Source organism: Pygocentrus nattereri, chromosome 20, assembly GCF_015220715.1.
Source record: "Pygocentrus nattereri isolate fPygNat1 chromosome 20, fPygNat1.pri, whole genome shotgun sequence".
Taxonomy (NCBI): Eukaryota; Metazoa; Chordata; class Actinopteri; order Characiformes; family Serrasalmidae; genus Pygocentrus; species Pygocentrus nattereri.
The window spans coordinates 18,334,765-18,359,852 of NC_051230.1; the positions used below are offsets into that span (position 1 = coordinate 18,334,765).

Sequence of the window (25,088 nt, forward strand, 5' to 3'; positions counted from 1 at the left end):
ACCCATGCCACTTGTTTGCAGAGGAGAATCCTTTTCCTTCTTGGTAGGAGAAGATGGATACAATTTAAAGCAAAATCATGGATATCAATCTGGGTCAAAGGCCTGGTTTTTAGTAGAAAAGTGTATACATGAAATGAAAGTGCAATCTGGTCTTTAACTACTGGTGTTTATTAACACTGATGGTGCTGTAGTCTTTCAGGCAGTGCACAATGCTGGACTAGATTTCTTTTGCTAAATTTCCTTTGGGATCAATAAAGTATATATCTAGCTATCTACCCATCTACCTACCTATCTACCCATCTACCTACCTATCTACCCATCCATCCATCCATCCATCCATGTCTAGCTGGTCTCAAGTATACACTAAGCTCCTAGTGCTTTTTCTATTTAAACAACTCAAACATCTGTTAAGCTGGCTAGCTCTTCCACAGTAGGACGTTTCACTAAACCAAAGTTTCAATGCGTCACCCTCAGTAAAAGGGCTTGACAAAGGGGGGAAACATTGTAACTCAACAGGCTTCGTGCTTACCAGTCTCAAAGTGACCAGCTTTAATTGGGACACCCCTCTAAAACGTCCTTCGACCCTTCCAATTAAAAAGCTACGGAAAGGTTGAATTACAATCACCCCCTTACAAATTACATCAAACCCTTTCATGGTTTTTTTCCACTGACATTAACAGACGGAAGTGGGAACAAGCAAGGCGTCTCAGCACCTTCCAAATAAACAAAAGTGCCTTACAGAGACCTGCGTGTTCTGGGAGCAACTGCCACACTGGCAGGAGCAGGATCAATGAAGCTGGAGGCTGACACAGCTTAACCATGCACACGGGAAATGCATTTACACTAAGGCAAGCCATAAATCTAATGGACCCATTTAGCGATAATGCAAGACATGAAGCGCTGGGCTGGAGCACATCTATCTTGCAGATACTGACAGACACCCGAGCACTAGAACACACTGAACTGCTGCTCCAATCCAGGGAGGTGAAGTATTGGGTAATAGAAGGGTTTCACGTTTTGCAATGCTCAATAAATTGTGTTTTAATAAAGAATCACAGATATAATCCAATACTGTTATCTACTAAAAATATTGCATTACACAATTAGTTCTTAGAACTTAGTTCTGAGATCACTGGAGAGCACTGGGCACACAAGTAAGCTGCCAACATCTGGATTTTTCTTTTCTTTTTTTTACTTTTGAGTGTTCCAAGATCAAATGACTTATATTCACGTCTTATTACACTGTCATCCTCTAATTTTAAGATATATTTTAATATCCCAATCAGTCTATGACAAATGATACAGCTTTAACTTTAGAAATATATAGACATAACTAGGAAAAATCATTCAAACTAATAAAGTGAGAATGAGCTGGGGATGAGCATTCAGAGTTCATCCAGCGAGCTGCATGATCCATGGTGCAAGGAGTTCCAGATGGATGAGGAACTTATGAGATAAATTAAGGGTTCTACACTTTAACAATCATCTCCCTGGAGAGCAGCCAGAAGGTTCCAGTCAGACAACAATGATGAACAAACACACTACCTCTGAAGTCTTGCAACAGTCCCTCAAATTCCCAGTCTTCCAACACCTCCCCCAACCACCAGCACCAACACCACCTCTTGAGAGTCTGAGGTGAGGAAATCATTCTGGCTGTTGCTAAAATGCCCCCCTCCTGTTTCGTTGAGCCTTTCGTCCAACACTACCACCACAAGACACGATTCAATTACACAGCCGAGTAGGCAAGCAGTGAGACCGGGGAGGGGTAGGTCAGCACATAAGAAACCATGCCACAGCTCAGCATGAAGTCACAAGGTCTGAAATTTCCTTTTCAATTTCCTTTTATTCAACATGAAAACTTTGAAGGAAAAAGCATGTGATTTGTTCTTACGGTGTTTGTTTGTCTTTGGCTTTTTATCTGAAGTAAGAGTAGCTGACCAGGCACTGTCAATACAGGCCTAGATAAATTAAAAGTGATTGCTTTCGCACCAGACATACAGGTACAGCAATACATACCGTTAGGTCTTATACACAAACAGTGAAAAGCCACTGCTACAGCATATATGGAGAAAACAACTGTCCTTAGACTAATACATCAGAGAAACAACTAGACTTACTTCCACAAATGCAAGGAAAAAGGACTCTAAGGTACAATAACACCAGGCCTACCACACTGCAGTGTTTTTACAAGTTGTATTTTATGACACTTTTTGACAGCATCCATATTTCAACTTGCATAGGTCTTCTGGGTGGTATATATAAAGAGAGAGTTGTGATAAATTAACTCAAAGTGAAGCTTCTACATCCCAGTAGATAGTTTAGAAATAAACAGCATGATGAGATAGTCTAAAATAAACAGCTATGAATTTTGGTAGCTTTAGTTTACAGCAAGTCTTTTCTTTTCCAGATCGATGCATACTGGAGTGTAGGGTGCCTGACGAAAGCTAAGGCAAGCTGACTTGCTTATGCCAGGTTTATCTAGGGGGCCAGGGGATGGAGCAGCAGGAATGGGCCCGACTGATGCTTGGAGCTTTGCGGTCTCCTCTAACAACCTGGCTCCCGGGTTGCTGTTTTTCAAAGGAAACTGGCTCAAGTCGAAGCATTTGGCTAGTTCCTCTGCACAGACTGTCCTTTCAGCCCCACTCTGACCACACCAGAGCCCAGGCCATGGGCACAGGGGGCTGGGAAGGGGCGTGGGTGACCGAACACAATGCCCTCTTTCTCCATAAATACCCCTCCCAAACACCCCACCCTACAGGCAATGAGCAAGAAGTGCCAGAAGCCTGCAGCAAGTGAATTCAGTCACAAAGAGGTAGTTACATTCACATTGCAAATAAGAAGTCAAACAGGAAGAAACTGTCCAAACAAACAGGACTTTAACTGAAATGCTATTAAAGGTGAAATGAAGCAAACAAGCAAACATACAGCCAAATGTACTGTTCTGTTAGATACACATTATACAAAGGAACAAGAGAGCATGGCATGACTAACATGAAGCCCATGATAAAGCTACTTAAACACCCTTCCAGCTGAACTAACAATGAGGGGAAAAATGCCCTTTTGCTAAAGATGAATAGGTGGATAACTGAATGAATGACCTTTGTATGTGCATAGTGACTTCTGTAAGTGTGAGTCCTTAAAGAGGAAGTTCAACTATTAATATTATAAATTAACTATTAATCACTAATAATAATCAGTTCAAATATATTAAAAAGTAAACCAGAATCTAGTAAGTCACGTAAATGTAGCCTCCTAAAGGAAAGCATTCAGAGGAAAACGAAGAACCATAACCCAAACTCAAAATTGGGGGGAAAAAAAGCACAGCTCATGATCCAGTGTACATCATGGTCAGGGCTTCCCATGCACTTTAAACTCTCCTGGCTGACAGAAGACCATAGTGTCACAGGGTCTCTAATTCCAAAGCTTAAAAGGCCCATGTCAATAGATAAGTCTTGCTGGGTTTGTGATCTTTTTTCCATCAACCTCCAAAGGATAAGATGCTAATCAATCAGTCTTACAGACTGTGCTCTTCTACAAAAATAACCAATTCAACTGTTTTCCCCCTCTTTCCTTACTTACACCTCACCTTAAACAGGTTAAGCTTAATCTCTTCAAATCACACTGTGAATGGTAGGGCTTTGCTCCATGTAATCCTTCATCTATACGTCTCACCATCAACAACAACGGTGGCAGGACCAATAGAGGCAGTGTACCAGGAGACCGCAGAGCTCTAGGGCAGTACCCCCGCTGAGCTGGACACACACTGATCAGACTCTTAGCCACCAACAGGAGGAATGCTCAGTAAACACACTCCATGAAGGTACAGAAGGGCTACTGTATCTGTACAGCCTCTAGCCCATGTAAACAAGCCAAATGCATAGCAAACGAAATGGGATGCATTCGTGGGTAACTTCAGGCAGTAGATGGTAATCTAAATGGTCTCATGCTGACCCTGACTTCTGCTCCAACATAACTTATAGCCGACTGATAGGGACAGAGAAAATCTGGACTACCTGGACGTCCCTGAGGATTGGTCTAAAACAGACATGCCCAAAGTCCGGCCCGTGGGCCAAATCTGGCCTGTGTCTAAATTTAGACCGGCCCGAAGCATGCGTCATAAAATCAATAATGTGGCCCGCTGGCACAATTTCCCACAGTAAACAATACACAGGCATGCACACACAAAAAGGCCATTTTATATTTAACTCTCATAACATGAGCCCTGTGTGAACTTTCACCCCTGTGGTATTTTTTAACGCATTTCTAAAATGGCGACTGGTGCGAAACGGAGTAAAAAACGGAAAGTTGATGACGAGGGCCGCCGCTTCCAGGACAAGTGGAAGTCGGAGTACTTTTTCACTGACATATGAAACAACTGTGTCTGCTTAACATCAACAAGAACCGTGTGAGGACAAGACTAAGTGACTCTCACCTGCGCGACATCTTGCACATCAAAACCACTGCTTTTGAGCCAGACCTGGCCTGTTTGCTGCAGTCGAAACACCAATATCACCCTTCTCATTAATACAACAATAACAATAATAAAACAAACTCAATACATGTAATAAAAAATTCATTCAACTTTCATAAAATCGTTCATTTGTATTTAATTTATTATTATTTTAATCTTTAACTATCCTGGTAATGCAATTGACAATAGATTCTCATTTGCAATATCAACCTATCTGCAGACAGCAAAGGATATAGTTACATATTTACAAGTTAATTTACAATGGTAATGGTTCAAGGATTGTCAGTCCAAATGGTCGACCCCTATACATTTTCATCTAACCAAATCTGGCCCCCTTTGCAAAACGTTTGGACACCCCTGGTCTAAAAACCACTTACCTAAATAACACTTTTCATTAACTAAAATAATAGTCACAAAGCAGTAACAGATGCAGATGTACGCTTAGGAAAGACATTTATAACAAGATTTTTATTTGTAGAAAAGGAAGATCTAGCTGTGTCGTGTAAGTGTGAAGATCAACATTTAGACATTGCATTATGGTGTAAGAGGTGCCAAACTGAAAAGTGACAGGATGAGGACACAGCTGGTGGGCTTCCTGCTGTGGGTATGTACTTAAAAATCTAGGGAAATGCGGACTTCCTGGATTTGGACTCTTAACTATGGAAAACAAACCTTTGGCATTAACTAAAACAACCGCATGAATAATTATTACATACCTACAAATTAAATATAAATTCGCTTTTTTTAGCATTCGCATTGTACATTCACGTACAAAAATACTGAACCCATTGAAGCCTAAAAATGGTGTTGAATATTCCCTGGCCAGGCAGAATCCTTAAGCAAGATAACTGCCATTCTTCTCATTCACAAGAGTCCCTGCCAAATATGCAAAGGAGCTGTTTTTTCTCATTTCCTGACAAACAAAATGTTAAACTTTGCAGATTTTGGATGTTAACAAATGGAGAATGGTTCATTTTTAAGTTCAGTCATAGCCAGGAAGCTCATTTTAATTAGAGAAAGTGAAAATTCATGTCCTGCATGGCTCGTCATCCTCTGCAAGGAAGAGGGTGTAAAAAAGACACAGCTTCATAAGTGTGGCAGAGTATTAGGCAGCAATCACTGAAGTCAAAAGGCAGCTCCTAGAACGGCAAGAAGTAATGTTTATGTAGTTGGGCATTAGCTAGTATGGGAAGTAGGGGATGACATCACTCAAGCCAAGAGCTGGGAGTCACACTTACTCTCCTCAACCACTTCCTTTTCCCATCACCCATCAAGGCCAGCTGGGAATTGTGGCATTCCAATAACAAAAGGCTGCTTACAAATTGCATTCTGTAGACTAGACCTGGAGTATCATAAAGAAAAGATGAATGCAGAAAGATCATTTTCTGCATGTCTTTCTGCTTGTTGTGTAAGAGAAGAAGGTTGCTTCTGTTCTGAGGGAAACTTGTTCAAACTTGAATAGATCAGCTGGAACAGCAATGCAAACTTGTCTTACATCATTCAAAAGACCGCAGGTTCTCATCTCCACAGCACAGAGTGGTAAATTACCCTGCTGTGCAGACTGTAGCTGTGCAATTTTATCCTTCAATGTGCTTTGTCAGAGAGCATAAAGACACCCTCTATGAAAGATAGAGGCAATGATATGGAGCAAGACTGACTCCAAGAAAGAAGATGGATTCAAGCTCGCATCATTTATGGATTCCACCTACAACTGAAAACCCTGAGTCAGCAAAATTATTTTGAATGTATTTCTTAGTTCCATAGACACACAAAAGAAGAGTAGCTGATATATGAGCAAAAAAAAAAACTTTCAAGGTTACCCATGGGCTACAAATTACAATCCTGTACAAAGAGATCCCTTTTTGAGCAAGAGTGGAATGCATGCGGATAACCGTTTTGATTTTATTAAGCCTTTGAAAAAATGAAGAAAATTCACCCTGATTCAGCAGCAAACACTGGGTTAAGTGTCAGTTTTGGTGGTATGACAGGGTTCTTTTTCTCTTCTCCTCAGGCTTGTTTTCTCATAGAAAGTCCAGCTCAGACTGGATCAAAGCTGATTGACTTCTGAAGGCCTGAAAATGTCTGCAAACTCGTGACAGCCACAGTCTAACCAGACAATTAGCCAAAAGATTAAAAATAAAACTGAAAGCCTACGGTAAATTAGATTAGTATGAACAGCCGATATGGATCTTGGACCAGTGTAAATGTTCTCTAGCTTAAGGGCAATGTCCTAATGTCTCTTCACTGTTGGACAGATGTAGGGTCATGGACTGGGTGTCTGCAAACAGCAAAATAGCCAGACTGACCACCTGGCTTCTTGTGTGGAGAACAGACTGAGGGCTACACCCGTGTGCAGTGAAGTGTGATCTCAGCATGAGCTGTGAAAAAAAGGTGAGAGGCCAATTCTGTTCCCCCATCCAAAAACCCCACAGAGCAGAGCGGCAGAGGCTCAAGCTGACCATCAGAAAGGCTTTCAGAAAGATACTGAATAATACTGCTAATATGCAACAGCTGCAGGACAGAGGGCCAATATGGTTTCATAACCAGAACATAAGAGTGGAAAAAAACAAATTTTAAAATGTTCTTTTTTTAGCCATTTTTGTATCATTCAGACATCATCTTTTGTCTCAAGTAAGCAAATCTAATGCTCAGACCATGGTCATTCCTTGCCAAAGAAATAAGAAAGGTTTATTATAGGGATGCGCAATGATATCAGATATACTGGTATCAGCAGACAGTTACTTTAGAAGAAATACTGACAACAGATAATTAAATATGGCAAACTAACTGATATCTGATGATGTATTTATTGTACTCCAGAAGTACAGTGTAGTGTACTGTACTCCAGAAGTACAGTGACGTTTAGCAACTTTTCTGCATTGAAATAAATGGTTTCGTTTATCGACATGAGCAGAAATGCATGTAAGAAATATCAATTTGAGATTTATATTGAAACTGCTCATGGCAAGTTCCATCACCACACACCAATGTCGTCACACTGGTGAGCTCACCGACTTTCTCATTGTTTATAAGTCAGAAGAAAAGTTCCTGAGAAAGGTCTTGCAAAAAAAAAACTAAATGATCAGCTTCCTTCAAACAAGCATTGGCCAAAGAGAACACCAACCAAAATCAACCAGGTTAATAGAAACTGCTATCACAGCCTTTTGTGTAACCACAAAAGCAGCAATTGGGCACGTACACATATTTAAACAGCCTCCCAAGGGACCTTGCTTGGTTCCATATGTTAGACTGCAGCTGCAGCTGGAGACCAACAAGCAGTCACAGAAAGTGCTGCTCATTTTTTATGTTAAAATACTAAAGTTATATGAGGAGGAAAAAAAATCCCACTCGCTCATCAAAGACAGTTCTCCACTGTTCCCCAACTCCTTAGCTGAACTGCAGCGCTAAACTCACCCCCAAGTTAATCTTGCTCTCCCACAGAAGAGTTAAAGCCACCATGCTCGCCACCACATCAGACAACTGCCTAGGCGAAGCCCACAGAAATGAGCTCTCACACCCAATGATTTGAGTCAATAGTAAACAGAAACGTCGCTGGGCTGGAGCTGGACTTCGTTATTGTAGCGCAGCTGTTTTCACAAAGCTTAAGAGGCGATACAGTAACGAAGACAGTAACAGGACCAGTATGCTCTAATACAAAGTTAGTGGCTTTACCTGTAAGCTTAGGGCAATCTGGCGGATGTACATCATGTTCAAGTCCTCTAAAATCCGTAGTTTCTCCTCCATGTCTACGAGTCTGTCTATGGGCATCATTCAGAAGAAAACGCGTGAAGTTTCTGACGCTGAAGTCAAGAACTCAAGTCGACTTCCTCCCCCTTTTCAGTCAGTGGGTCTCTGAGGGGAGTCCCGATAGAGAATTAAACGCCATAACTAAGACCCACAGCGGCGGCTCACTTGATGAAGACAGAGGGGAAACCCTGAAACGTATCCACTTGACGGAACTCCTCCTCAAAAACAGGTTCGAAATGTTCCAGGCTGACGCGCTCGTGTTTCTGAAAAGACTACTTTGCCCGTTTGTCTGGGAAAGAAAGACTTCACTCCACCAAAACACCGCCAGTCTTCCCGCCCTCCGTCAGACACCGGAGCTCTCCGAAAGGGAAAAAAAACAGTCCTTCATTCACGAATGACACATTTCTGTCTGAGACACACTGAAGAAGTGAGGAGTCTTCAGCAGTGCGGGGTGAGAAAGACTCTCTGGCCCGGGTGAAGACACTTCTCCTCCTCTCAGCGTCCTTCAGAGCGTGTGGACTGAGTTTGCTGTGATGGCAGTGTCACTAAAAAAGGGCATTGACTCGCTCCGCGCGCACTAGCGCACGGCGGAGTTTCAGCACGCGCCTCATATCGCGCGAGCGTCTATATTACAGCGCGAGGCCATCAATGAACTAAACAAACCGTCCAATCGAGAAAAATGAAAAACTCCTAAAAACGAAAACTACACTACTGTTACACTACTATATTAGTGGTTGGTTCTTCAGGGAAAGTAATGGTCTTCTATAGAACCATCTCCTGCCTAAAATGGTTCTCCAGATTGATGGAAAACGTGTTTATCAGTCTTGGAGTACATGATATATGGTCCTATACAGTGTAAGGAATATTTGGTTCTATATGGAACCTTTTTTAATCGTTCTTTTTAGCACCAAAAGGGGTTCTGTTATTGTTAAAAGCTTGGTACTGTAACACAGCAAGACCCTTTTGGTGCTATACAGAGCCATTTGCATAAAAGGTTCCAGATAGAGTCATATACACAACACATTCACCATCATTCTGAACCATGCAAAGAATATAGAACTCATGGTTCTATATAGAACCATTCCATTCACTAAACAACCCATGAAGAACCATCTCAAGATGATTCATTAAGAGTGTAATGAAGAGAAAAAGGGGAAAAAAGCAAGAGGTTTCACTACTGAGGAGAAATACTGAAAAAAAAAAAAAAAAAAAAAAAATCGAGGTGTGACTAGTGAAGAGGAACAGAATGAGAAAGAAATACTCGAAGCTTTGCTACATGGTATTTGATGTACAAACAAACATCAAATACTGTGTAATCAGATGTCCATTTTACACGCATTAAAATGATTTTCTCCAAACGAACAAAAACCAAAATTTAATCGCGTGATGGTCTAAACAAAGAAACTACAGCTGGCCAATACAGCTGCTCCAACAAAAAATAGCATGAGTTGTGAACACTGCTTTTTAAGCTGTACTTTGATTCAAATTCTTTATAAAAGTAAAAGAAACTCATTGTATTTAGTCACTAACAGAGCACAGCTTCAGCAATGAATGTTAACTGGAGGAAACAAAGAAGCCATCTGTCCCCGACACACTCAACTCTACTGGCCACAGACTGGCGACTAATGATCAACTCACTCAGTAGCTAGAATCAGATCCATCATCCTGAACGCCCAGCATGTGAGTGGTGAAATGACAGAAATAAGTTATCCCTGTCAAATAGAGTGAGGATTTTGAACTGTGATAGAAAATGATTTTCATTTTTCACAAGGTCGGTAATCCAATGTATTTTTGATGAAATGGGTAACATGTGCCAGCAGCTGGTATCAATCTTTCATCCCTGTTAAATTATTGAAACGAGGCATAATTCGGTCAAGTCTCATACAGTCAAGTTGGCTTTAGAGGAGTAATGGGACAGTCCTTCATCTGCACCAGACAACTGAACACCAGTTTAAAGACAATTCTGACAGATGTCACAGGAGATCCTTAGTCGTGGTTCATCCTTGATGGCGTGTTCTTCCTCTTTTAGGTTTAGACTAAAGTGTTAACAGCCACACATTGTCTAGTCACTAGACACTAGTGTGTTCCAGAACAAACAGGCCAAGAAATCATTCAACACAACAACTACATCCAAACACCCCACAAGCCAAAAACACTATCTCAACTCATTAAAGAGACAAATGTGCCAAAAAGGTCCTCCAGATGTCTGTCAAAAACGGTCTGACAATTAATTTAGTAGCACTTCTCTGCTGGAGTCCATAGGAAACTCCAAGGTCTCCAGCACAAACATTGTTAAAACATGAGCTGGCTCACCTCCACAGATACCTCATGTCATCTGCACAAACAACCACAAATCACATGCGTTTCAACATTCTTGACAAACTGCCCGTGGGTCTCAAAAATCGTACACCATTTCTCACATTTTTAGTGCTACTAAAAAAAAGAAACAATGTCTATGAATTATAAGCAAACAAACACAATGCAGTCCTATCTGTTCTGCCCCCTTCCCCACACCAGACTTCATACCGGCAAACGCAATCTGAGGACACCAAGCTGGGAACGCTAAGAGGAGATTTATTGTTCTCCACGACGCTTTGGGAGACGGAAAGAAAAATAACCAGAGGAAGACCCAGGGAGAGTGGTATTCGCTATTTGTGAAAACAAAGTAGACACAGGGGTCTCGACTCCAGGGTTTGTCAGAGAAACCCAACCGACCATATGGGATCATGAAAATGGTTCAGCATTCTTCTTCTGAATACAAGACAGTTGTGATGTTTCAGGGCAAGAGCCATAACTGAAATAATCCCATTGATGCCATATGGGCCAAACCAGCTCATATGACTTTTATGCCTAAACTAACAGCTAAAGAAATGATAAGCACGTCATTTCCGTCTGTTGATCTGAATAAACACCTCTGCTTAACATAAAGGGTAACTGGGAGCACATTAATGTGCACTGTATGATGCTACATTTTTACTGTGGTGAAGTTTGATGACATGTGCTCAACCTCCACTTCCTCTGAAATCAACAGTATAAATAGGGAGTTTGTGTCCCGTTTGCTGCAGTAACAGCTTCTACTACTCCAGTAAGGCTTTACAAGATGTTGGAACAATGCCATGAAGACTTGATTGCATTCAGCCTCAAGGGCATTATTGAGGTCAGGTACCGGTGTTGGATGATTAGTTCTGCATCATAAAGAGCACTCTAACCCATTCCAAAGGTTCTCTCTAGAGAACACTGTTCCACTGCTCCACAGACCAATGCTGGGGGGGGAGGGACCTTAATAACCCTAGCCGATGTTTAGCATTGGTGACCTTAGGCTCATGTGTGGCTCACATTCTACTGTCAATGCTTTTCTATGGAGATTTTAGAAGTTGTGTGTGTAACTGAATACCTCTGTTGGAAGAAGGCACACCTTAAATGAAGGAACTCACTGGAAATGCTGTCTTGCTCTCTCAGAATGAAAGATATATACCTTTTTCAATGTACATTAATAAGTTGACTATCCCAAGTCATTTGAGACCATTTGTATTGGTCCACTCATCATAAAGTGTTCACACGAAAAGGTGTAAAACTCCCAAAAGATGGCAGTGACAAATGAAAATGAAAACACACAACATCTTAAACCTCTGCATAACTCGTTTTACAAAGAATTCACTGAGCATTAATTAAAATTATATAACAACTGTGATGTAACAGCAGTGTCTATGCTACCCAGCCTAAATACAAAGATAAGTCAAAACAGAAAAGGCTTAAACACCACACAGTCTCGGAAATAACCCTCGAGAATGGACAACGGTGCAAAACAGCTATTATCCAAATTGAAGGGTAAGCGAGAAGGCTGGCCCTTGCAATGCAGCGCTTTGTAACTTCGTATCTGCTCTCCTTACTGACAAAAGAAATGAGCTGTTTAAAGTCACTGTGTCGCCTTGTAACTCTGCCAGAAGATGAGTCTTACCAGACAACAAAATGAGAAGCCTGGAAGTTACAAATTTATGACGCATGTTTGAGGAATATGCTTGCTGTGAATCAGAGCCTTTGGCCAGCTGTCATGTTTGATTTTATCTCATGATTTTCCTTGTCCAGCAATAAGCTAATCCCTGCATTTTCTACCATGCTAATCCCTTTGTGTGACAGGATCCCAGCCTGTTGAGGTCAATTATGATGTAGCACTCAAGGGGCAACCAAGAATAATCTGTTCTGGACAGCGCCTGCCGGAAGATCCTAGACGAACCATAAAAGAACCTGATGTTTTTCATGCTAGCCTCACAACACTCTAAAACAGCCATTACCTAAGAAGGAACAGGGATCATTAACAATGCTTGGCTGGCGTTTGTTCCTGAACGGATGTAGGGCAGGCATATTGGGGGACATTTCCTTTTCGCAATCAGGAGGGAGGGAACATTGAGACGTGGTTGTTTGAGGCCCCGGCTGATAATGGCTGGAGGTGCTTAGGTGGCAAGTTCAAGGAATTTTAGAGGGTGGGGTAAGGAAATGCCATGCTGAGGAATTATGTGTGACCATAACAATTCACGCACAGCTTAGAGTCGCCATGATGTAAAGGAAGCAGGCTGACTGAGAATACACTATATTTTACTTGGACCTGAGCTCTGTGACCATGACATTCTTTATTGATTTTACATTGATTCCAGAAGGTACACTGCCATTGAAAAGTTTGGTATCAACTGCTAGTTTATTAAATAACAATACAGAGTACATTGAAATAATATTAAATATCAGAAATCTTTAGGCCTTGCTAGGTTATCTGCTACAACATTACAAATAGGAAGCAGTTTAATTCTAAAATCCAAAATGTTTTTTTTTTCCTACACTCTACAAATGACAAATCTATGAGCTTGTAGTGCTAGCATCATATTAGAATCATTGTACACATGTATATGCAACAAAATTGTTTTTATATGATTGAGAACTTTTCCAAACTTCTAAATGATAAAGTATTTATTTACTGACAACTTGCCATATAAACGATCTTAGACATTGCCACAGTGTATGGGTTGATTGCTCATGGGACTTCTGTTAAGAACACATCTGTGGAACAAACAGAAGGGGTGAGGCAGGGCCCCTAACTACTACAAAGAGCCTCTGCTGCTACCCAGCCCCATCTGTAAACTGAGCTCCAGCCACAGGAGAGGAAGAGGTGCTCTACATATATACACCACAAACAAACTCACGCATACATACATACATCCATGAAAAGAAGAAATTAGACCTCTTTTCAGGATAAGACAATGCTTACTCAGGCTAATCAGAAGACTCTGTAAAGGGGGGAGAAAGAAAGAAAGAAAGAAAGAAAGAAAGAAAGAAAGAGAAAGAAAGAAAGAAAGAAAGAGAAAGAAAGAGAGAGAAAGAGAGAGAAACAGAGAGAAAGGTCTCGTTTGAAATCCAAACACCTGTTTCACTTTATGACGTCAATCCTCACTCCTGCAGGCAGAAGGATCAAAACAGTGTCGAAACTCGGCCGCTGATGACTTGAAATTCGTCAGTGTTGAAAGATGAAAGGAGTGTAGTATGATACATGGACAGAAGATGTCTGGTTCCCCACACACACACACACACACACACACACACACAGGGAATGACACAGGAAAATTTATGTGATCAGTGTGACCTTAAACATAATGCACTAAACATACTGTACCCTTCTCTTCAATAGAACATTTTCTCTAACCCTACGTTAATGAATTGGGCAACATTGAGCAACGTGATCTCCCTCCATCATTACCTTGGGTAAGAGGTTCATGAAATTTTTCATCTTGCAGCCCACACAATCAACCGCAGAAGCTTCCATGGCATACAAAAAACATTTAACCAGCCCAACTGCTTCAAATAATTCAATAATTAATGGAACAAACCTCACTTGACTGTGTAATCATGCAACATAATAAACTAAACAAATCTCAAAAAATGCATGTTTGTCCATGAATGATAAAAGCTTTGCAATCAAAAAGAAATTCTACATTGACCTGCACTGAAAATAAAACCATAAGTTGTGTTTGTTATGCCAGACCTAAATATTTCTGCAAATAATTATCAGAAGAATTGCCAGTCACCCCCAACCCCCAACAGTACCACCATGGCCCACTGGGGTGTTGCAGCCCACAAGCTGAAAAACACTGCCATAGGTCAATCTTGCTTCAGCCCAATTTAAACAAATAATCTGGTGAAAACCAAACATTTACTTTTCCCCCTTAATTATATTTCTCTCATGTTTGGTGTCTCAAGCCTGCTTCTTCAAATTTGAACTAGAGGTGCCAGGTCAACAGAGCTAACAAGTAACGGAAACTTATATACGAGCACGCAAACTGCATCCCTGAACCATCACATTCATTCCCCATCACTCATTTTTAAAAACATTATCAATCAATTAATATAAAAGTGTTAAAATATACCATTACCTCAGTCTGTAGAGTCCAAATATGGAAACTAAGCCACAATGTAATGACGTTACAAAACCCAGCACATTCAACAGCAATTTAGCTCAGCCTATTCGCACTTTAGTAATGAGGAGTATTTTTGCCCAGATTGCTTTGAATGAGGCATGATAAAGGGCAGCCAATCGGAACAGACCTCATTTACCTATATCAGTCAAAGGTACAGTAACAAAAACATTCAGTTTATTTTTAATTGACAAAGAGAGGCAGAAAATGGTTATGCAAAAATGAAAGACTTATAAAAAGAAAACTGTACGATATGGATGGCGGCACGGTGGCGTGGTGGGTAGCGCTGTCGCCTCACAGCGAGGAGGGCCTGGGTTCGATTCCCTGGCTGGGTGACCAGGGTCCTCTCTGTGTGGAGTCTGCATGTTCTCCCCGTGTCTGTGTGGGTTTCCTCTGGGTTCTCCGGTTTCCTCCCACAGTCCAAAGACATGCAGTCAGGCCAATTGGACATTGGACGTGCTAAATTGCCCCTAGGTGTGAGTGTGTGAGTGACTGTCTGTGTCTGTGTGTCTGCCCTGTGATGGACTGGCGACCTGTCCCAGGTGTATCGTGCCTTTCGCCCGAAGACTGCTGGGATAGGCTCCAGCACCCCCCCGCGACCCTGACGGAGAAGCGGCTTGGAAAATGGATGGATGGATGTACGATATGGGGCTCAAACAGACTTCCATTATTTGCTGGCTATATTAGCCTTGTATATCCAGCACAAAACTAAAGAAGCAAGCTTCCGCCATCAAACATGTCATGACTGATTGACTGTACTTGGTGTAAGGGGAAAACTGATTTGTTCCCAAACTATTCCTTTAGACTGGAAAAGAGCAGCTCTCACACATCATGAGATCCATTATTGGACTCTGTGTTTTTAAGCCATCTGGGGTCTGTAGTTTTCCCCACCTGGCCCATGCTCAGCACCACAGCTAACGCTGTCCACATGGTCACTGACGCAGTGCTTCCTGTGGGCTCCTCTTTCCCTCTCTCTCCTCTGGACACCCTCCAGCATTCAGTCAGCTGCAGCCCGTGTGATCTGGCCTGGCTCCCATGAGTCCTCAACTGCTACAAATCAGCCCTCAATGTGCTCAAACATTCCAGTCTCTCTCAACTCTCACAGACACAGTCTCTCTCAACTCTCACAGACACATACAAACAGTCTCTCTCTCACAGACACAGTCTATCTCAACTCTCACAGACACATACAAACAGTCTCTCCCAACTCTCACAGACACATACAAACAGTCTCTCCCAACGTTCACAGACACAGTCTCTCCCAACTCTGACACATACAGTCTCTCCCAACTCTCACAGACACATACAAACAGTCTCTCTCTCACAGATACAGAGTCTCTCTCTCAGACACAGTCTCTCTCAACTCTCAGACACATACAGTCTCTCCCAACTCTCACAGACACATACAGTCTCTCTCTCACAGACACAGTCTCTCTCTCACAGACACAGTCTCTCTCTCACAGACACAGTCTCTCCCAACTCTCACAGACACATACAAACAGTCTCTCTCTCACAGATACAGAGTCTCTCTCTCAGACACAGTCTCTCTCAACTCTTAGACACATACAGTCTTTCTCTCACAGACAGTCTCTCTCTCACAGACACAGTCTCTCTCTCACAGACAGTCTCTCTCTCACAGACAGTCTCTCTCTCACAGACAGTCTCTCTCAACTCTCACAGACACATAAAAACAGTTTCTCTCTCAGACACATAGTCTCTCTCAACTCACAGACACAGTCTCTCTCTCACAGACACATAGTCTCTCTCTCACAGACACATAGTCTCTCTCTCACAGACACATAGTCTCTCTCTCACAGACACAGTCTCTCTCTCACAGACACATACAGTCTCTCTCAGACACACACAGTCTCTCTCAACTCACAGACACATACAAACAGTCTCTCTCAACTCTAACAGACACAAACAGTCTCTCTCAGACACACACAGTCTCTCTCAACTCACAGACACATACAAACAGTCTCTCTCAACTCTAACAGACACAAACAGTCTCTCTCTCACAGACACATACAGTCTCTCTCAACTCAGACACAAACAGTCTCTCTCAACTCACAGACACATACAAACAGTCTCTCTCAACTCTCACAGACACATACAAGAGATTCACTCTGTACTTCAACTGAGAGAGAACTGTACTTCAAAATTCACTGATTTGGTAGTATAAGAACGTACTTGCCTCAGATCATTTACACTACTGGTCAAAAGCTTTAAATCAATGTTTTCAATAAGCTGAAAACAACCTGTAAAATAATTCTAATATTCCTCTCTTGTATGACATGGTTTCAAATAATTAGCAGTTCACAAAAACTGAAAAATGTAAAAATGACTGTAGAAAGATAATATCACTTAAGTACTTGTTAGTCTCAAAATACCAAATAAAATATCACAAATACGTTTTGGTGTCTATCACATCATTGTATAATACAGTGCAACAGTTCAGGTATCTGAGAAAAGCATATCGCTGTTGTCAGAAGAAAAATGGTAACTTTACAGGAGAAGGAAAAAACCTACCTTTAATGTAAGTCAATGGAACCAGAATGTTTTCCAAGTCATTTTGGGTCATTTCATTTAGTCCATTTATCATGAAATTTACATACAGTGTAAAGCACAACAGGTATTTTCAAATTATGTCAAAAACTGAAAAACGTCAAAAATGGAGATACGAGGTTTTCTTCCGACAGCAGCGATATGTATAAACAATTTAATGAGGTAGTAAACATTTACAAAAACACAAATATTAGGTTAAATACAAATGACATTAATACAGTAAGTTGTGATTATATGCCTGTAAACATGTTCCCTCAATTTCCAAACCTCTCCTTGTGGCAAGCCAATAATATTTGCAGTTATCATCCAATACCTGATTTGGTAACTCAAGACTTCATTATATTAAATCAGGTATGCTGGTGGTGGATTTGAACAAACCTATAGGATGTTGGGGAATCAAGTCTATAAATCTAAATACTTTGTTCTTATAACAAACGAAAAAATGTAAGCTACATTTTTTGAAAATAAGCTTGTTGTGTTTTTCTGCGTGTATTTGCATTTTTCTAATATGTTACATAGAGATTTTACTTAAGTACCTAAGACTTTTGCTAATTACTGTATACAAATTAACTAAAGGTACTGACATTACGTGTCATTGTAAGGTTTCACCCTGAAGTGAATGCTCAAACACACAAAGCTGAGATAACCTACAGGAAAGATTTTCAGTTAACCAGTAACAAAAGGAACACAATTAAAAACTGTTCATTATTCTTTTATGACTTTCAAAAGCCCAATTAATGATGCGCTTATCCACATTATGTTTGACAGCCTCTGCATATATAGTACAAGAGCACCCCCTTGTGGATCCATCCTCTGGCCTGCAGAGAGCAGACTTTTGAGAGCAGACTTTAATGAGAGGCAAGGCCTTTTCCTTTGACATGCACACGTATAGAGATGAAAGCACCATATGCACCCTGCTGCGTGAGCTAATCGAACCAACTGAGAACCGCAAACTCTTAAAGCAGTACGAGACAAATAAATCCAAGAGTGCAGCGTCAGAGCAAAGGGCGCCAGTGTTTTTAACAGCTCTGTTTGATGATGTTTTCTTTCCAGCAAAAAGGAGAGGGGAGAAAAAAAAAAAAAGCAGCTGCTCCAGGAGGGAGGCCACAGACACATGACAGGCGCATATGGAAACACTGCTCTCAGCACTGGACTGTCAACCACTCCCCGAGGAGAGAAGTGAAGGGCAAAGCTGGGACGCTGTCAGCCAGCAAGCTACTGAGTCAACTGACTGTGCTGTGGATAGGCAACTAAGACAAAAATACTCTCAAAACAGAGGCATACAAAACAGCAGTCAACAGGAATAGGAATGTGTTCAAGGCTGAATAGAGATGCTCTATCATGCAAAGAATGTAGGCTACAGGACGTTAAGAAAACAGATCTAGAAAATCACAATGTGATCATGTTGTTTCAAGACCTCAGCCTAGACAATGCCACCTGGACATGTCCTCATATTTCTGACTGTAACTTGGGGATACAGTTAGTTCTATAATTATTTACACCATTGGTAAAGTTGGGTTAAAAAGGCAATGGAAAATGTCCTATGAGAGAAATCTAACCTTTAGTTGAAGTAAATTATTTACATCTATGAAAACAAAAACCTTATCATGTCACAAAAACCTTATCATGTCATTTAGCACTCTCTGCAATCTTCTTTTGCCAACATAAGAGCAGTGAGCCTTCTCCTTTAACGCTTGATGAGATTTTAGTATACAAAGCAAGGAATCTGACACCACTTCTCAATACAGCACCTCTCCAGCGTCCTGTTACAACACCGTTTAACATGCCTGCATCCACTTTGACTTACCACTCAGATGTGTCTCACACCTATGTTACACAAGTGGCCACTTGCAGTAGAAGCAGAGGAGGGAACAGTGAGGAGCTTTTCAACTGGAAGGCACTCACCTTTGGCAAGCCAGCCTCAGTGAAGTAATCAGCTAAAAACTCTGCAGTGCAAAACATTCTTTGTGAAAGTTGAAAGGAACATACACCAAATTAGTGCATAGACTTTGCCTGGCTATGAATGGCATATTACCTCTCTTTTGTTGCTGTTAGCTGTATAGCCTTTAGCATGTTAACCAGCACCACAGTGAAGTGATGAAGTTGTATCAGAAGTTATGGTTATAGCAGATGCAGTAGTTTGGATTTACTGGACTTCAGATTTCAATGTTCTGTTTATGAAATACAAGGCATTTTAAAGTGGTTTACTGCTATCTCTCATTAACAGCTTTGTCTGTTTTGGGGGGTTTAAAAGGGAGATGTGTCAAGTCTAGTGACTTGTGGTCAAGTTCTGTTGCTTGTTGTTTACTCGTAGCCTTGTCCCTTCCAGGAGCTCACTTCACTTCAGCTAATGAAGTACTGGAACGGCATTAAGATGGCATTGGGGATTTCCCCAAAGGGGAAATAGCAAGGCCAACTGGATAAGAGCAAGTTAAAACCAGTATCGAAATGACGGCAGGTCCTTTAGTGTCCTAGGTCTTCTCTTTTGGCCTCTTTTGCACCCACATTGCCTTTTTTAATCTATCTCTACCATGGATGGCAATAATTATAGAGTTATATTGCATAAACTACTGATAAACAAGATTACGAGACTAATGTAGTTGAAAAATTATAGGGACCTGTACTCCACAAATTAGTACTGTGCTTTTCACACTATGATATACTGTTCTCTACCAAAATAGACCAACTGTAGGCTGATTTCAGGCTTCAAGATGGCCGTTATTACCATTTTTAGCTATGCAACATATTTGTCCATTTTTTAAATAACAGTATGTCATACACCGTCTGAAACCATGTGAGTTAGGTTGTTTCAGATTACTTAGCAAACTGATGGGGTTTAGAGCATAACAGGGTGTAAGCTTCTATTATTTGTTAGCTACATTACCCTTTTAGCTCCAGTGCAAAATTAAAGAAGCAAACCTCTCACACCACATATGTCTAGTCTAACTGATTACCCTTGAAGTAAAGAAAAAACTGTGTGAACTAGATTTTTTAAAATATATAACTTTTAATGCTGAATTTCAAGCATGTTGATAACTCGTGAACATGTCCTGAAAAGGCTGTGGCTGGACATGAAGATCTAGTCATTCATGCATAGACAGAGACACGGCACTGCAATTTCACAAAGACAACACCTGCCAAGATTAGGCAAACGCTACAACCGAGTGTGACATCACTGTTTTCACAATCCTCGCCCACTCAGTCCAGACCTATAGACTCAGAGGGCCGTCAATATGGCCTGAAGGAAGCCAGAAAAAAAAAAAAAAAAAAAAAAAAAAGTGCCGTCAGATCAAAGAGACCAGACCATAAGACATAAAGCAAACTATAATGAGTCAGTAAGTCAGATCAGAACAGAGAAGTCAAAACTTGCCACACTCTTTGCTTTCTGATGCTGCATCATTTTGACTATTTCACTGGGGGACAAATGCATCATAATGACTGCCAAATACATGTGACATAAAAAAACTACACTAAATCAAGACCTTTTTGTTGGCCATGAAAAAAATGATGAACAAACTCTTTGTGTGAAGAAGAGAGGTGCAGAGCCAAGTGATGTAATCGTACTGGAGCAAAGCCCAGAGGCCTAATGCTGCTTGAGTACAGAACCTTTAGGGGTGATTAAGGAGTATGGTGGGCTATTCTAAAAATACATAAAAAAACAAAGATGAAACACAATTAGTGCAATATATTCTACTTTATACAGAATATATGACACTGTAGCTGTCATATAAAAACCGCCATTTTCTATTTTTGTTATTCTATTTTTTCCCCACACCATCTGAAAATGTCAGATGTCCTTTTTATTGTGAATAGATTCCACAATGAATAGACCAGTAGAAATGGTCCAACATGACTCGAAACAAAATATCTTTACATTAAAATGGTATTTCCACCAATTTTTCAAACTTCCTGCATAATTCAATTGTTGAGATGTCAACAAAAGTCATTCAAAGTGGTTTGTCATTCTCTGTGTAACAGCAGGCTCATCAACCATGAGAAGGAACAGTTTAACTAAACAAGTGAAAAACAGACACCATGGGGTCAGTTTGCACTGCTGGCTAGTATTAACTTGTCACTTTGTTCTCCTACAGCCAGTCAATACTGTAACATAACATACTTCCAAAGCAAGGGGACGTGTGTAGGCAGAAATCTAACTCAGAGAGACAGCAGGGTAAACACTGCACAAAAAAGTCTGTCAATGCTCCGTTAAGCTAGTAAAATATCCCCAGAAGCAGGGAGTGAACGGACAACAGGATGAATTAACTATCCACTTCTATAGGTAACAGTATGCCATCCAGTTTATTTGTGATAACTCAGCATGGTTTGAGGCAGGTGCATTATGGTTCATGCATGCCGTTTGCACGGTTCAATTAATAGGTATATATACTTTAATTGTATTACTTGTTAGCTACATTACCTTTGAAGCTCCAACACTCACTGATGGACATTTAGGGGAAGACTGTGTTCTTCTCCAAACTGTCACTCGAACATGAAAATCGAAATGTCAAATAGGCACGTTTAAAACAATTGTGAAATGTTCCATTTTGTGTCCTTTAAAAGTTCTGGAAGTGTTTCCAGTCACTTGTTTGGTTTAAAGTGTTAAAAGTTCTTTTAAAAAATATTGAGGGGACATCAGAATAAACAATATGCAAGACAGCCATACTCAAGGCTTTTATATAGCTCCCATTTCTTCCTCAAACATGTTCTTTTAAGCTAGCTTAAACTACCTAAACCCTTAAAAAGCAGATGCAGGGAGAGCATGAACTGCCTGTGGCAATTAGATTAACCTGTAACATTCTTATCAGTAATTTGGAGGAAGTTTGAGAGATCCTCAAAGAAAGGCTGTAGGGGGGTTACAGACAAAAGGCATTAGTGAAGCAAGTGAAACGTTAACAAATACCAGCATTCTCTCAGACTGTGACCAGACTAATCTACACCCTGTGGCTCAGACTTTTCGACTGGAGTAAATGTCATGGAATAAACTCTTCCGGGTCACTATCATGGGTCAAGCAAATATTGGCCCAGATCAAACCCAGCAGGCAGTGTGAGGCTGATTTACCAAAGGTCAAAGGAGTGAAAAAGCAGTAGCAGTCCAAGCACCATCGTGATGTCTCATACTGGGGAACATAAATATAAAGTGGCTTGGGGGCATACATAAAGTGTGACAGTCCAAGTAGGGGCTATGAAGATTTAGGTCACTGCATTTGTAGTGTACAAACCCCAGGATGTCAGAAGAGGGTCGGAACGGCCAGGGCTCCATAACAGCATTCTTGAAGTACAACATATTCAAATAACATTGCTAACTCATGTCCTCAGTGAGCATACTGAGAATACTACTGTTGAATAGTAGCAGTTGTGTCACCATAACGAATTCAGGATATGTAATGGTTTGGACAGTGTCTGGCAATGACATGCAGTACTGGTGCATGACAAATGTGGACATCCCCTCTGTCCAAAAAGAACCCAGTTGTTATCTGTTGGACAATAGACTGCTTTTTTTGTGGACAGTAGGTCTAAAGTCTTGTTGAACGACATCACCAGTGACTGTAGAACATGGACAGAAGAGAAAGTGGGGATTGTATTAAAATAGAACACAATGTCAGGGCCAGTTCAAGGATGAGTAAGATAGTCAGGTTAATTATAATTTGGATCTCAGAATGCAGACGGTTAAGAATTTTTATATTAAGCTCCATATCTTAGTAGTATGTCCTTAAAACAAGTCAAAATGAGGCTCAGTATTGTGTGTGGCATCCACGTGCCTGTATGACCTCCCTACAATGCCTGGGCATGCTCCTGATGAGGTGGTGGATGGTCTCCTGAGGGATCTCCTCCCAGACCTGGACTAAAGCATCCGCCAACAGTCTGTAACCATCTGTGGTTCAACGTGGCATTGGTGGATGGAGCGAGACATGATGTCCCAGATGTGCTCAATCGGATTCAGGTCTGGGGAACAGGCCTTCATCTTCAATGCCTTCATCTTACAGGAACTGCTGACACACTCCAGCCACATGAGGTCTAGCAGTGTCCTGCATTAGGAGGAACCCAGGGCCAACCACACCAGCATATGGTCTCACATGGGGTCTGAGGATCTCTTCTCGGTACCTAATGGCCGTCAGGCTACCTCTGGCGAGCACATGGAGGGCTGTGCGGCCCTCCAAAGAAAAGCCACCCCACACCATTACTGACCCACTGCCAAACTGGTCACGCTGAAGGATGTTGCAGGCAGCAGATCGCTTTCCACGGCGTCTCCAGACTCTGTCACGTCTGTCACATGTGCTCAGTGTGAACCTGCTTTCATCTGTGAAATTCTTCTTCTCACAGTGTAAGGATGGACAGAAACACTTGTGGATTTTTTCAGCTTTGTAGAAGGAGAGGAGCTTGATTTTCTCCTCTCTCTCAAAGATGAAAGCTGAAAGTACTGTTCATCTAATACTGACAGTTTTGGTAGTCTACCAGGTCTAGCATAGTTGTTAGGAGTCACATTTTCTTTAGATCCTTGAATAATTTTGAAAACCATTTTTTTCTTCCTTCTTCTTCATGTCCTTTCCTTTTGTCTTACATCTAATCTTCTCAGAAATATCACCTGAAAAATTAGTAACTTGTACTTAACAGTCATTTTGACCTTCAGACTAATATACTAAAGCAAGTCTATTTCTTACTACTTCAAAAATGCCTAGGCCCCAATAAACAAACATCACATTCATCCATTTTGAAGTTAATTACAAAAACGTCACATTGTGTTGGTTCTATATGGTGATTGTATTCTATTATTTAGAAAACACACAGTCCATGAATCACTTCCTGCTTCAGGCAGTGGCACTGAAGTGTGAATTCATCGCTTTCAGTAAGAGCAGCTCGTCGCTTAAGCTTGAAAGAATACTCAGCACAGCTATGCTAATGTAGAAGAAAGGCTAATGTGTAAGGAGAAACAGCAAAGGAACTATGCTCACAGGTCCCAACTAGATTTTAGCCATGTTAACATTTAGAGCTGCGTTACTCCCCTAGTTTTTCTTTCAGAACTGTACAAGCCTCAGTCCTGTCTCAATACTTCACGTCTGGATGATGTTACTCAAAACATAAATGTAAAATTACAGCCTCAGATGAGCAAGTTCAAGCACCTAGGAATGTTGTAATCCTGAGGATGAAACCCGAGTATGAGTAGCTGTTTCATGTAAAAATGATGTTGTTCAAACCACTACAGGAAGTCTATAGTGCATCAGAACATTTGTTTGAGAGTGTGTGGCTTAGAGACATCTCGAACATTATATATATATATATATATGGATATATATGGAGATAACTTCTCATACTCAGCTTTGTCAGGTATCTCAGATAGGACAAAAGGCAAAGAATACATTTCTATATGAAAAGTTACAGAATCAACAGCAAAGAAACAGCAACAAAAAGAACCACTTTTGATTCCTTACAATTCTTTCAAAGCATGGTTCTGTGAGTTCTTTAGGGAATCAAATGTGATTCTTCCATAGCATGGCTTTCCAAGTGATTTCATGTCCACAAATATCAAGGCCAAAACCAATAAAAAATGAAGTGAAATAAGACATTTACTCTTCCAAAAAGTCCTTAAGCTTCAAGTGCACTTCTACTCCCTGTCCCTTCAAACAACAAATGCAGTATAATATAAAAGATAAGTGAATGGAAAATGATGATGCCTACATTGTTAAATACTTGCTGAGACTGTGGAATAGAAAAATATTGTATAAAGTAAAGACATTACAAGTCTTATTCAAATTGGTTGTGATCTAGACTGAAAACTATAACCCCAATTCCAATGAAGTTGGGACGTTGTGTAAAACATAAATAAAAACAGAATATGATAATTAGCAAAT

General features: G+C 40.8%; 1 protein-coding gene and 1 long non-coding RNA gene across 4 annotated transcripts in view; one reads left to right on the forward strand and one right to left on the reverse strand.

The window, feature by feature from the left end:
- Window positions 1-25,088, reverse strand: part of rtkn (rhotekin) — an 89,677-nt gene that overhangs the window by 51,597 nt on the left and 12,992 nt on the right. The window contains exon 1 of one of the 3 annotated variants that reach the window (XM_017695539.2): window positions 8,144-8,744. The exons of the other annotated variants lie outside the window; for them this stretch is intronic. Coding sequence (XP_017551028.1) covers window positions 8,144-8,242 — 99 coding nt within the window. The 5' untranslated portion in view covers window positions 8,243-8,744. Of the gene's footprint in view, window positions 1-8,143; window positions 8,745-25,088 lie in introns of those variants that run through there. 3 annotated transcript variants of the gene reach the window in all.
- LOC119261761 lies at window positions 1,630-2,924 on the forward strand. The gene is made up of 2 exons (XR_005129179.1): window positions 1,630-1,815; window positions 2,408-2,924. It is a non-coding gene; the product is annotated as an uncharacterized LOC119261761 (long non-coding RNA).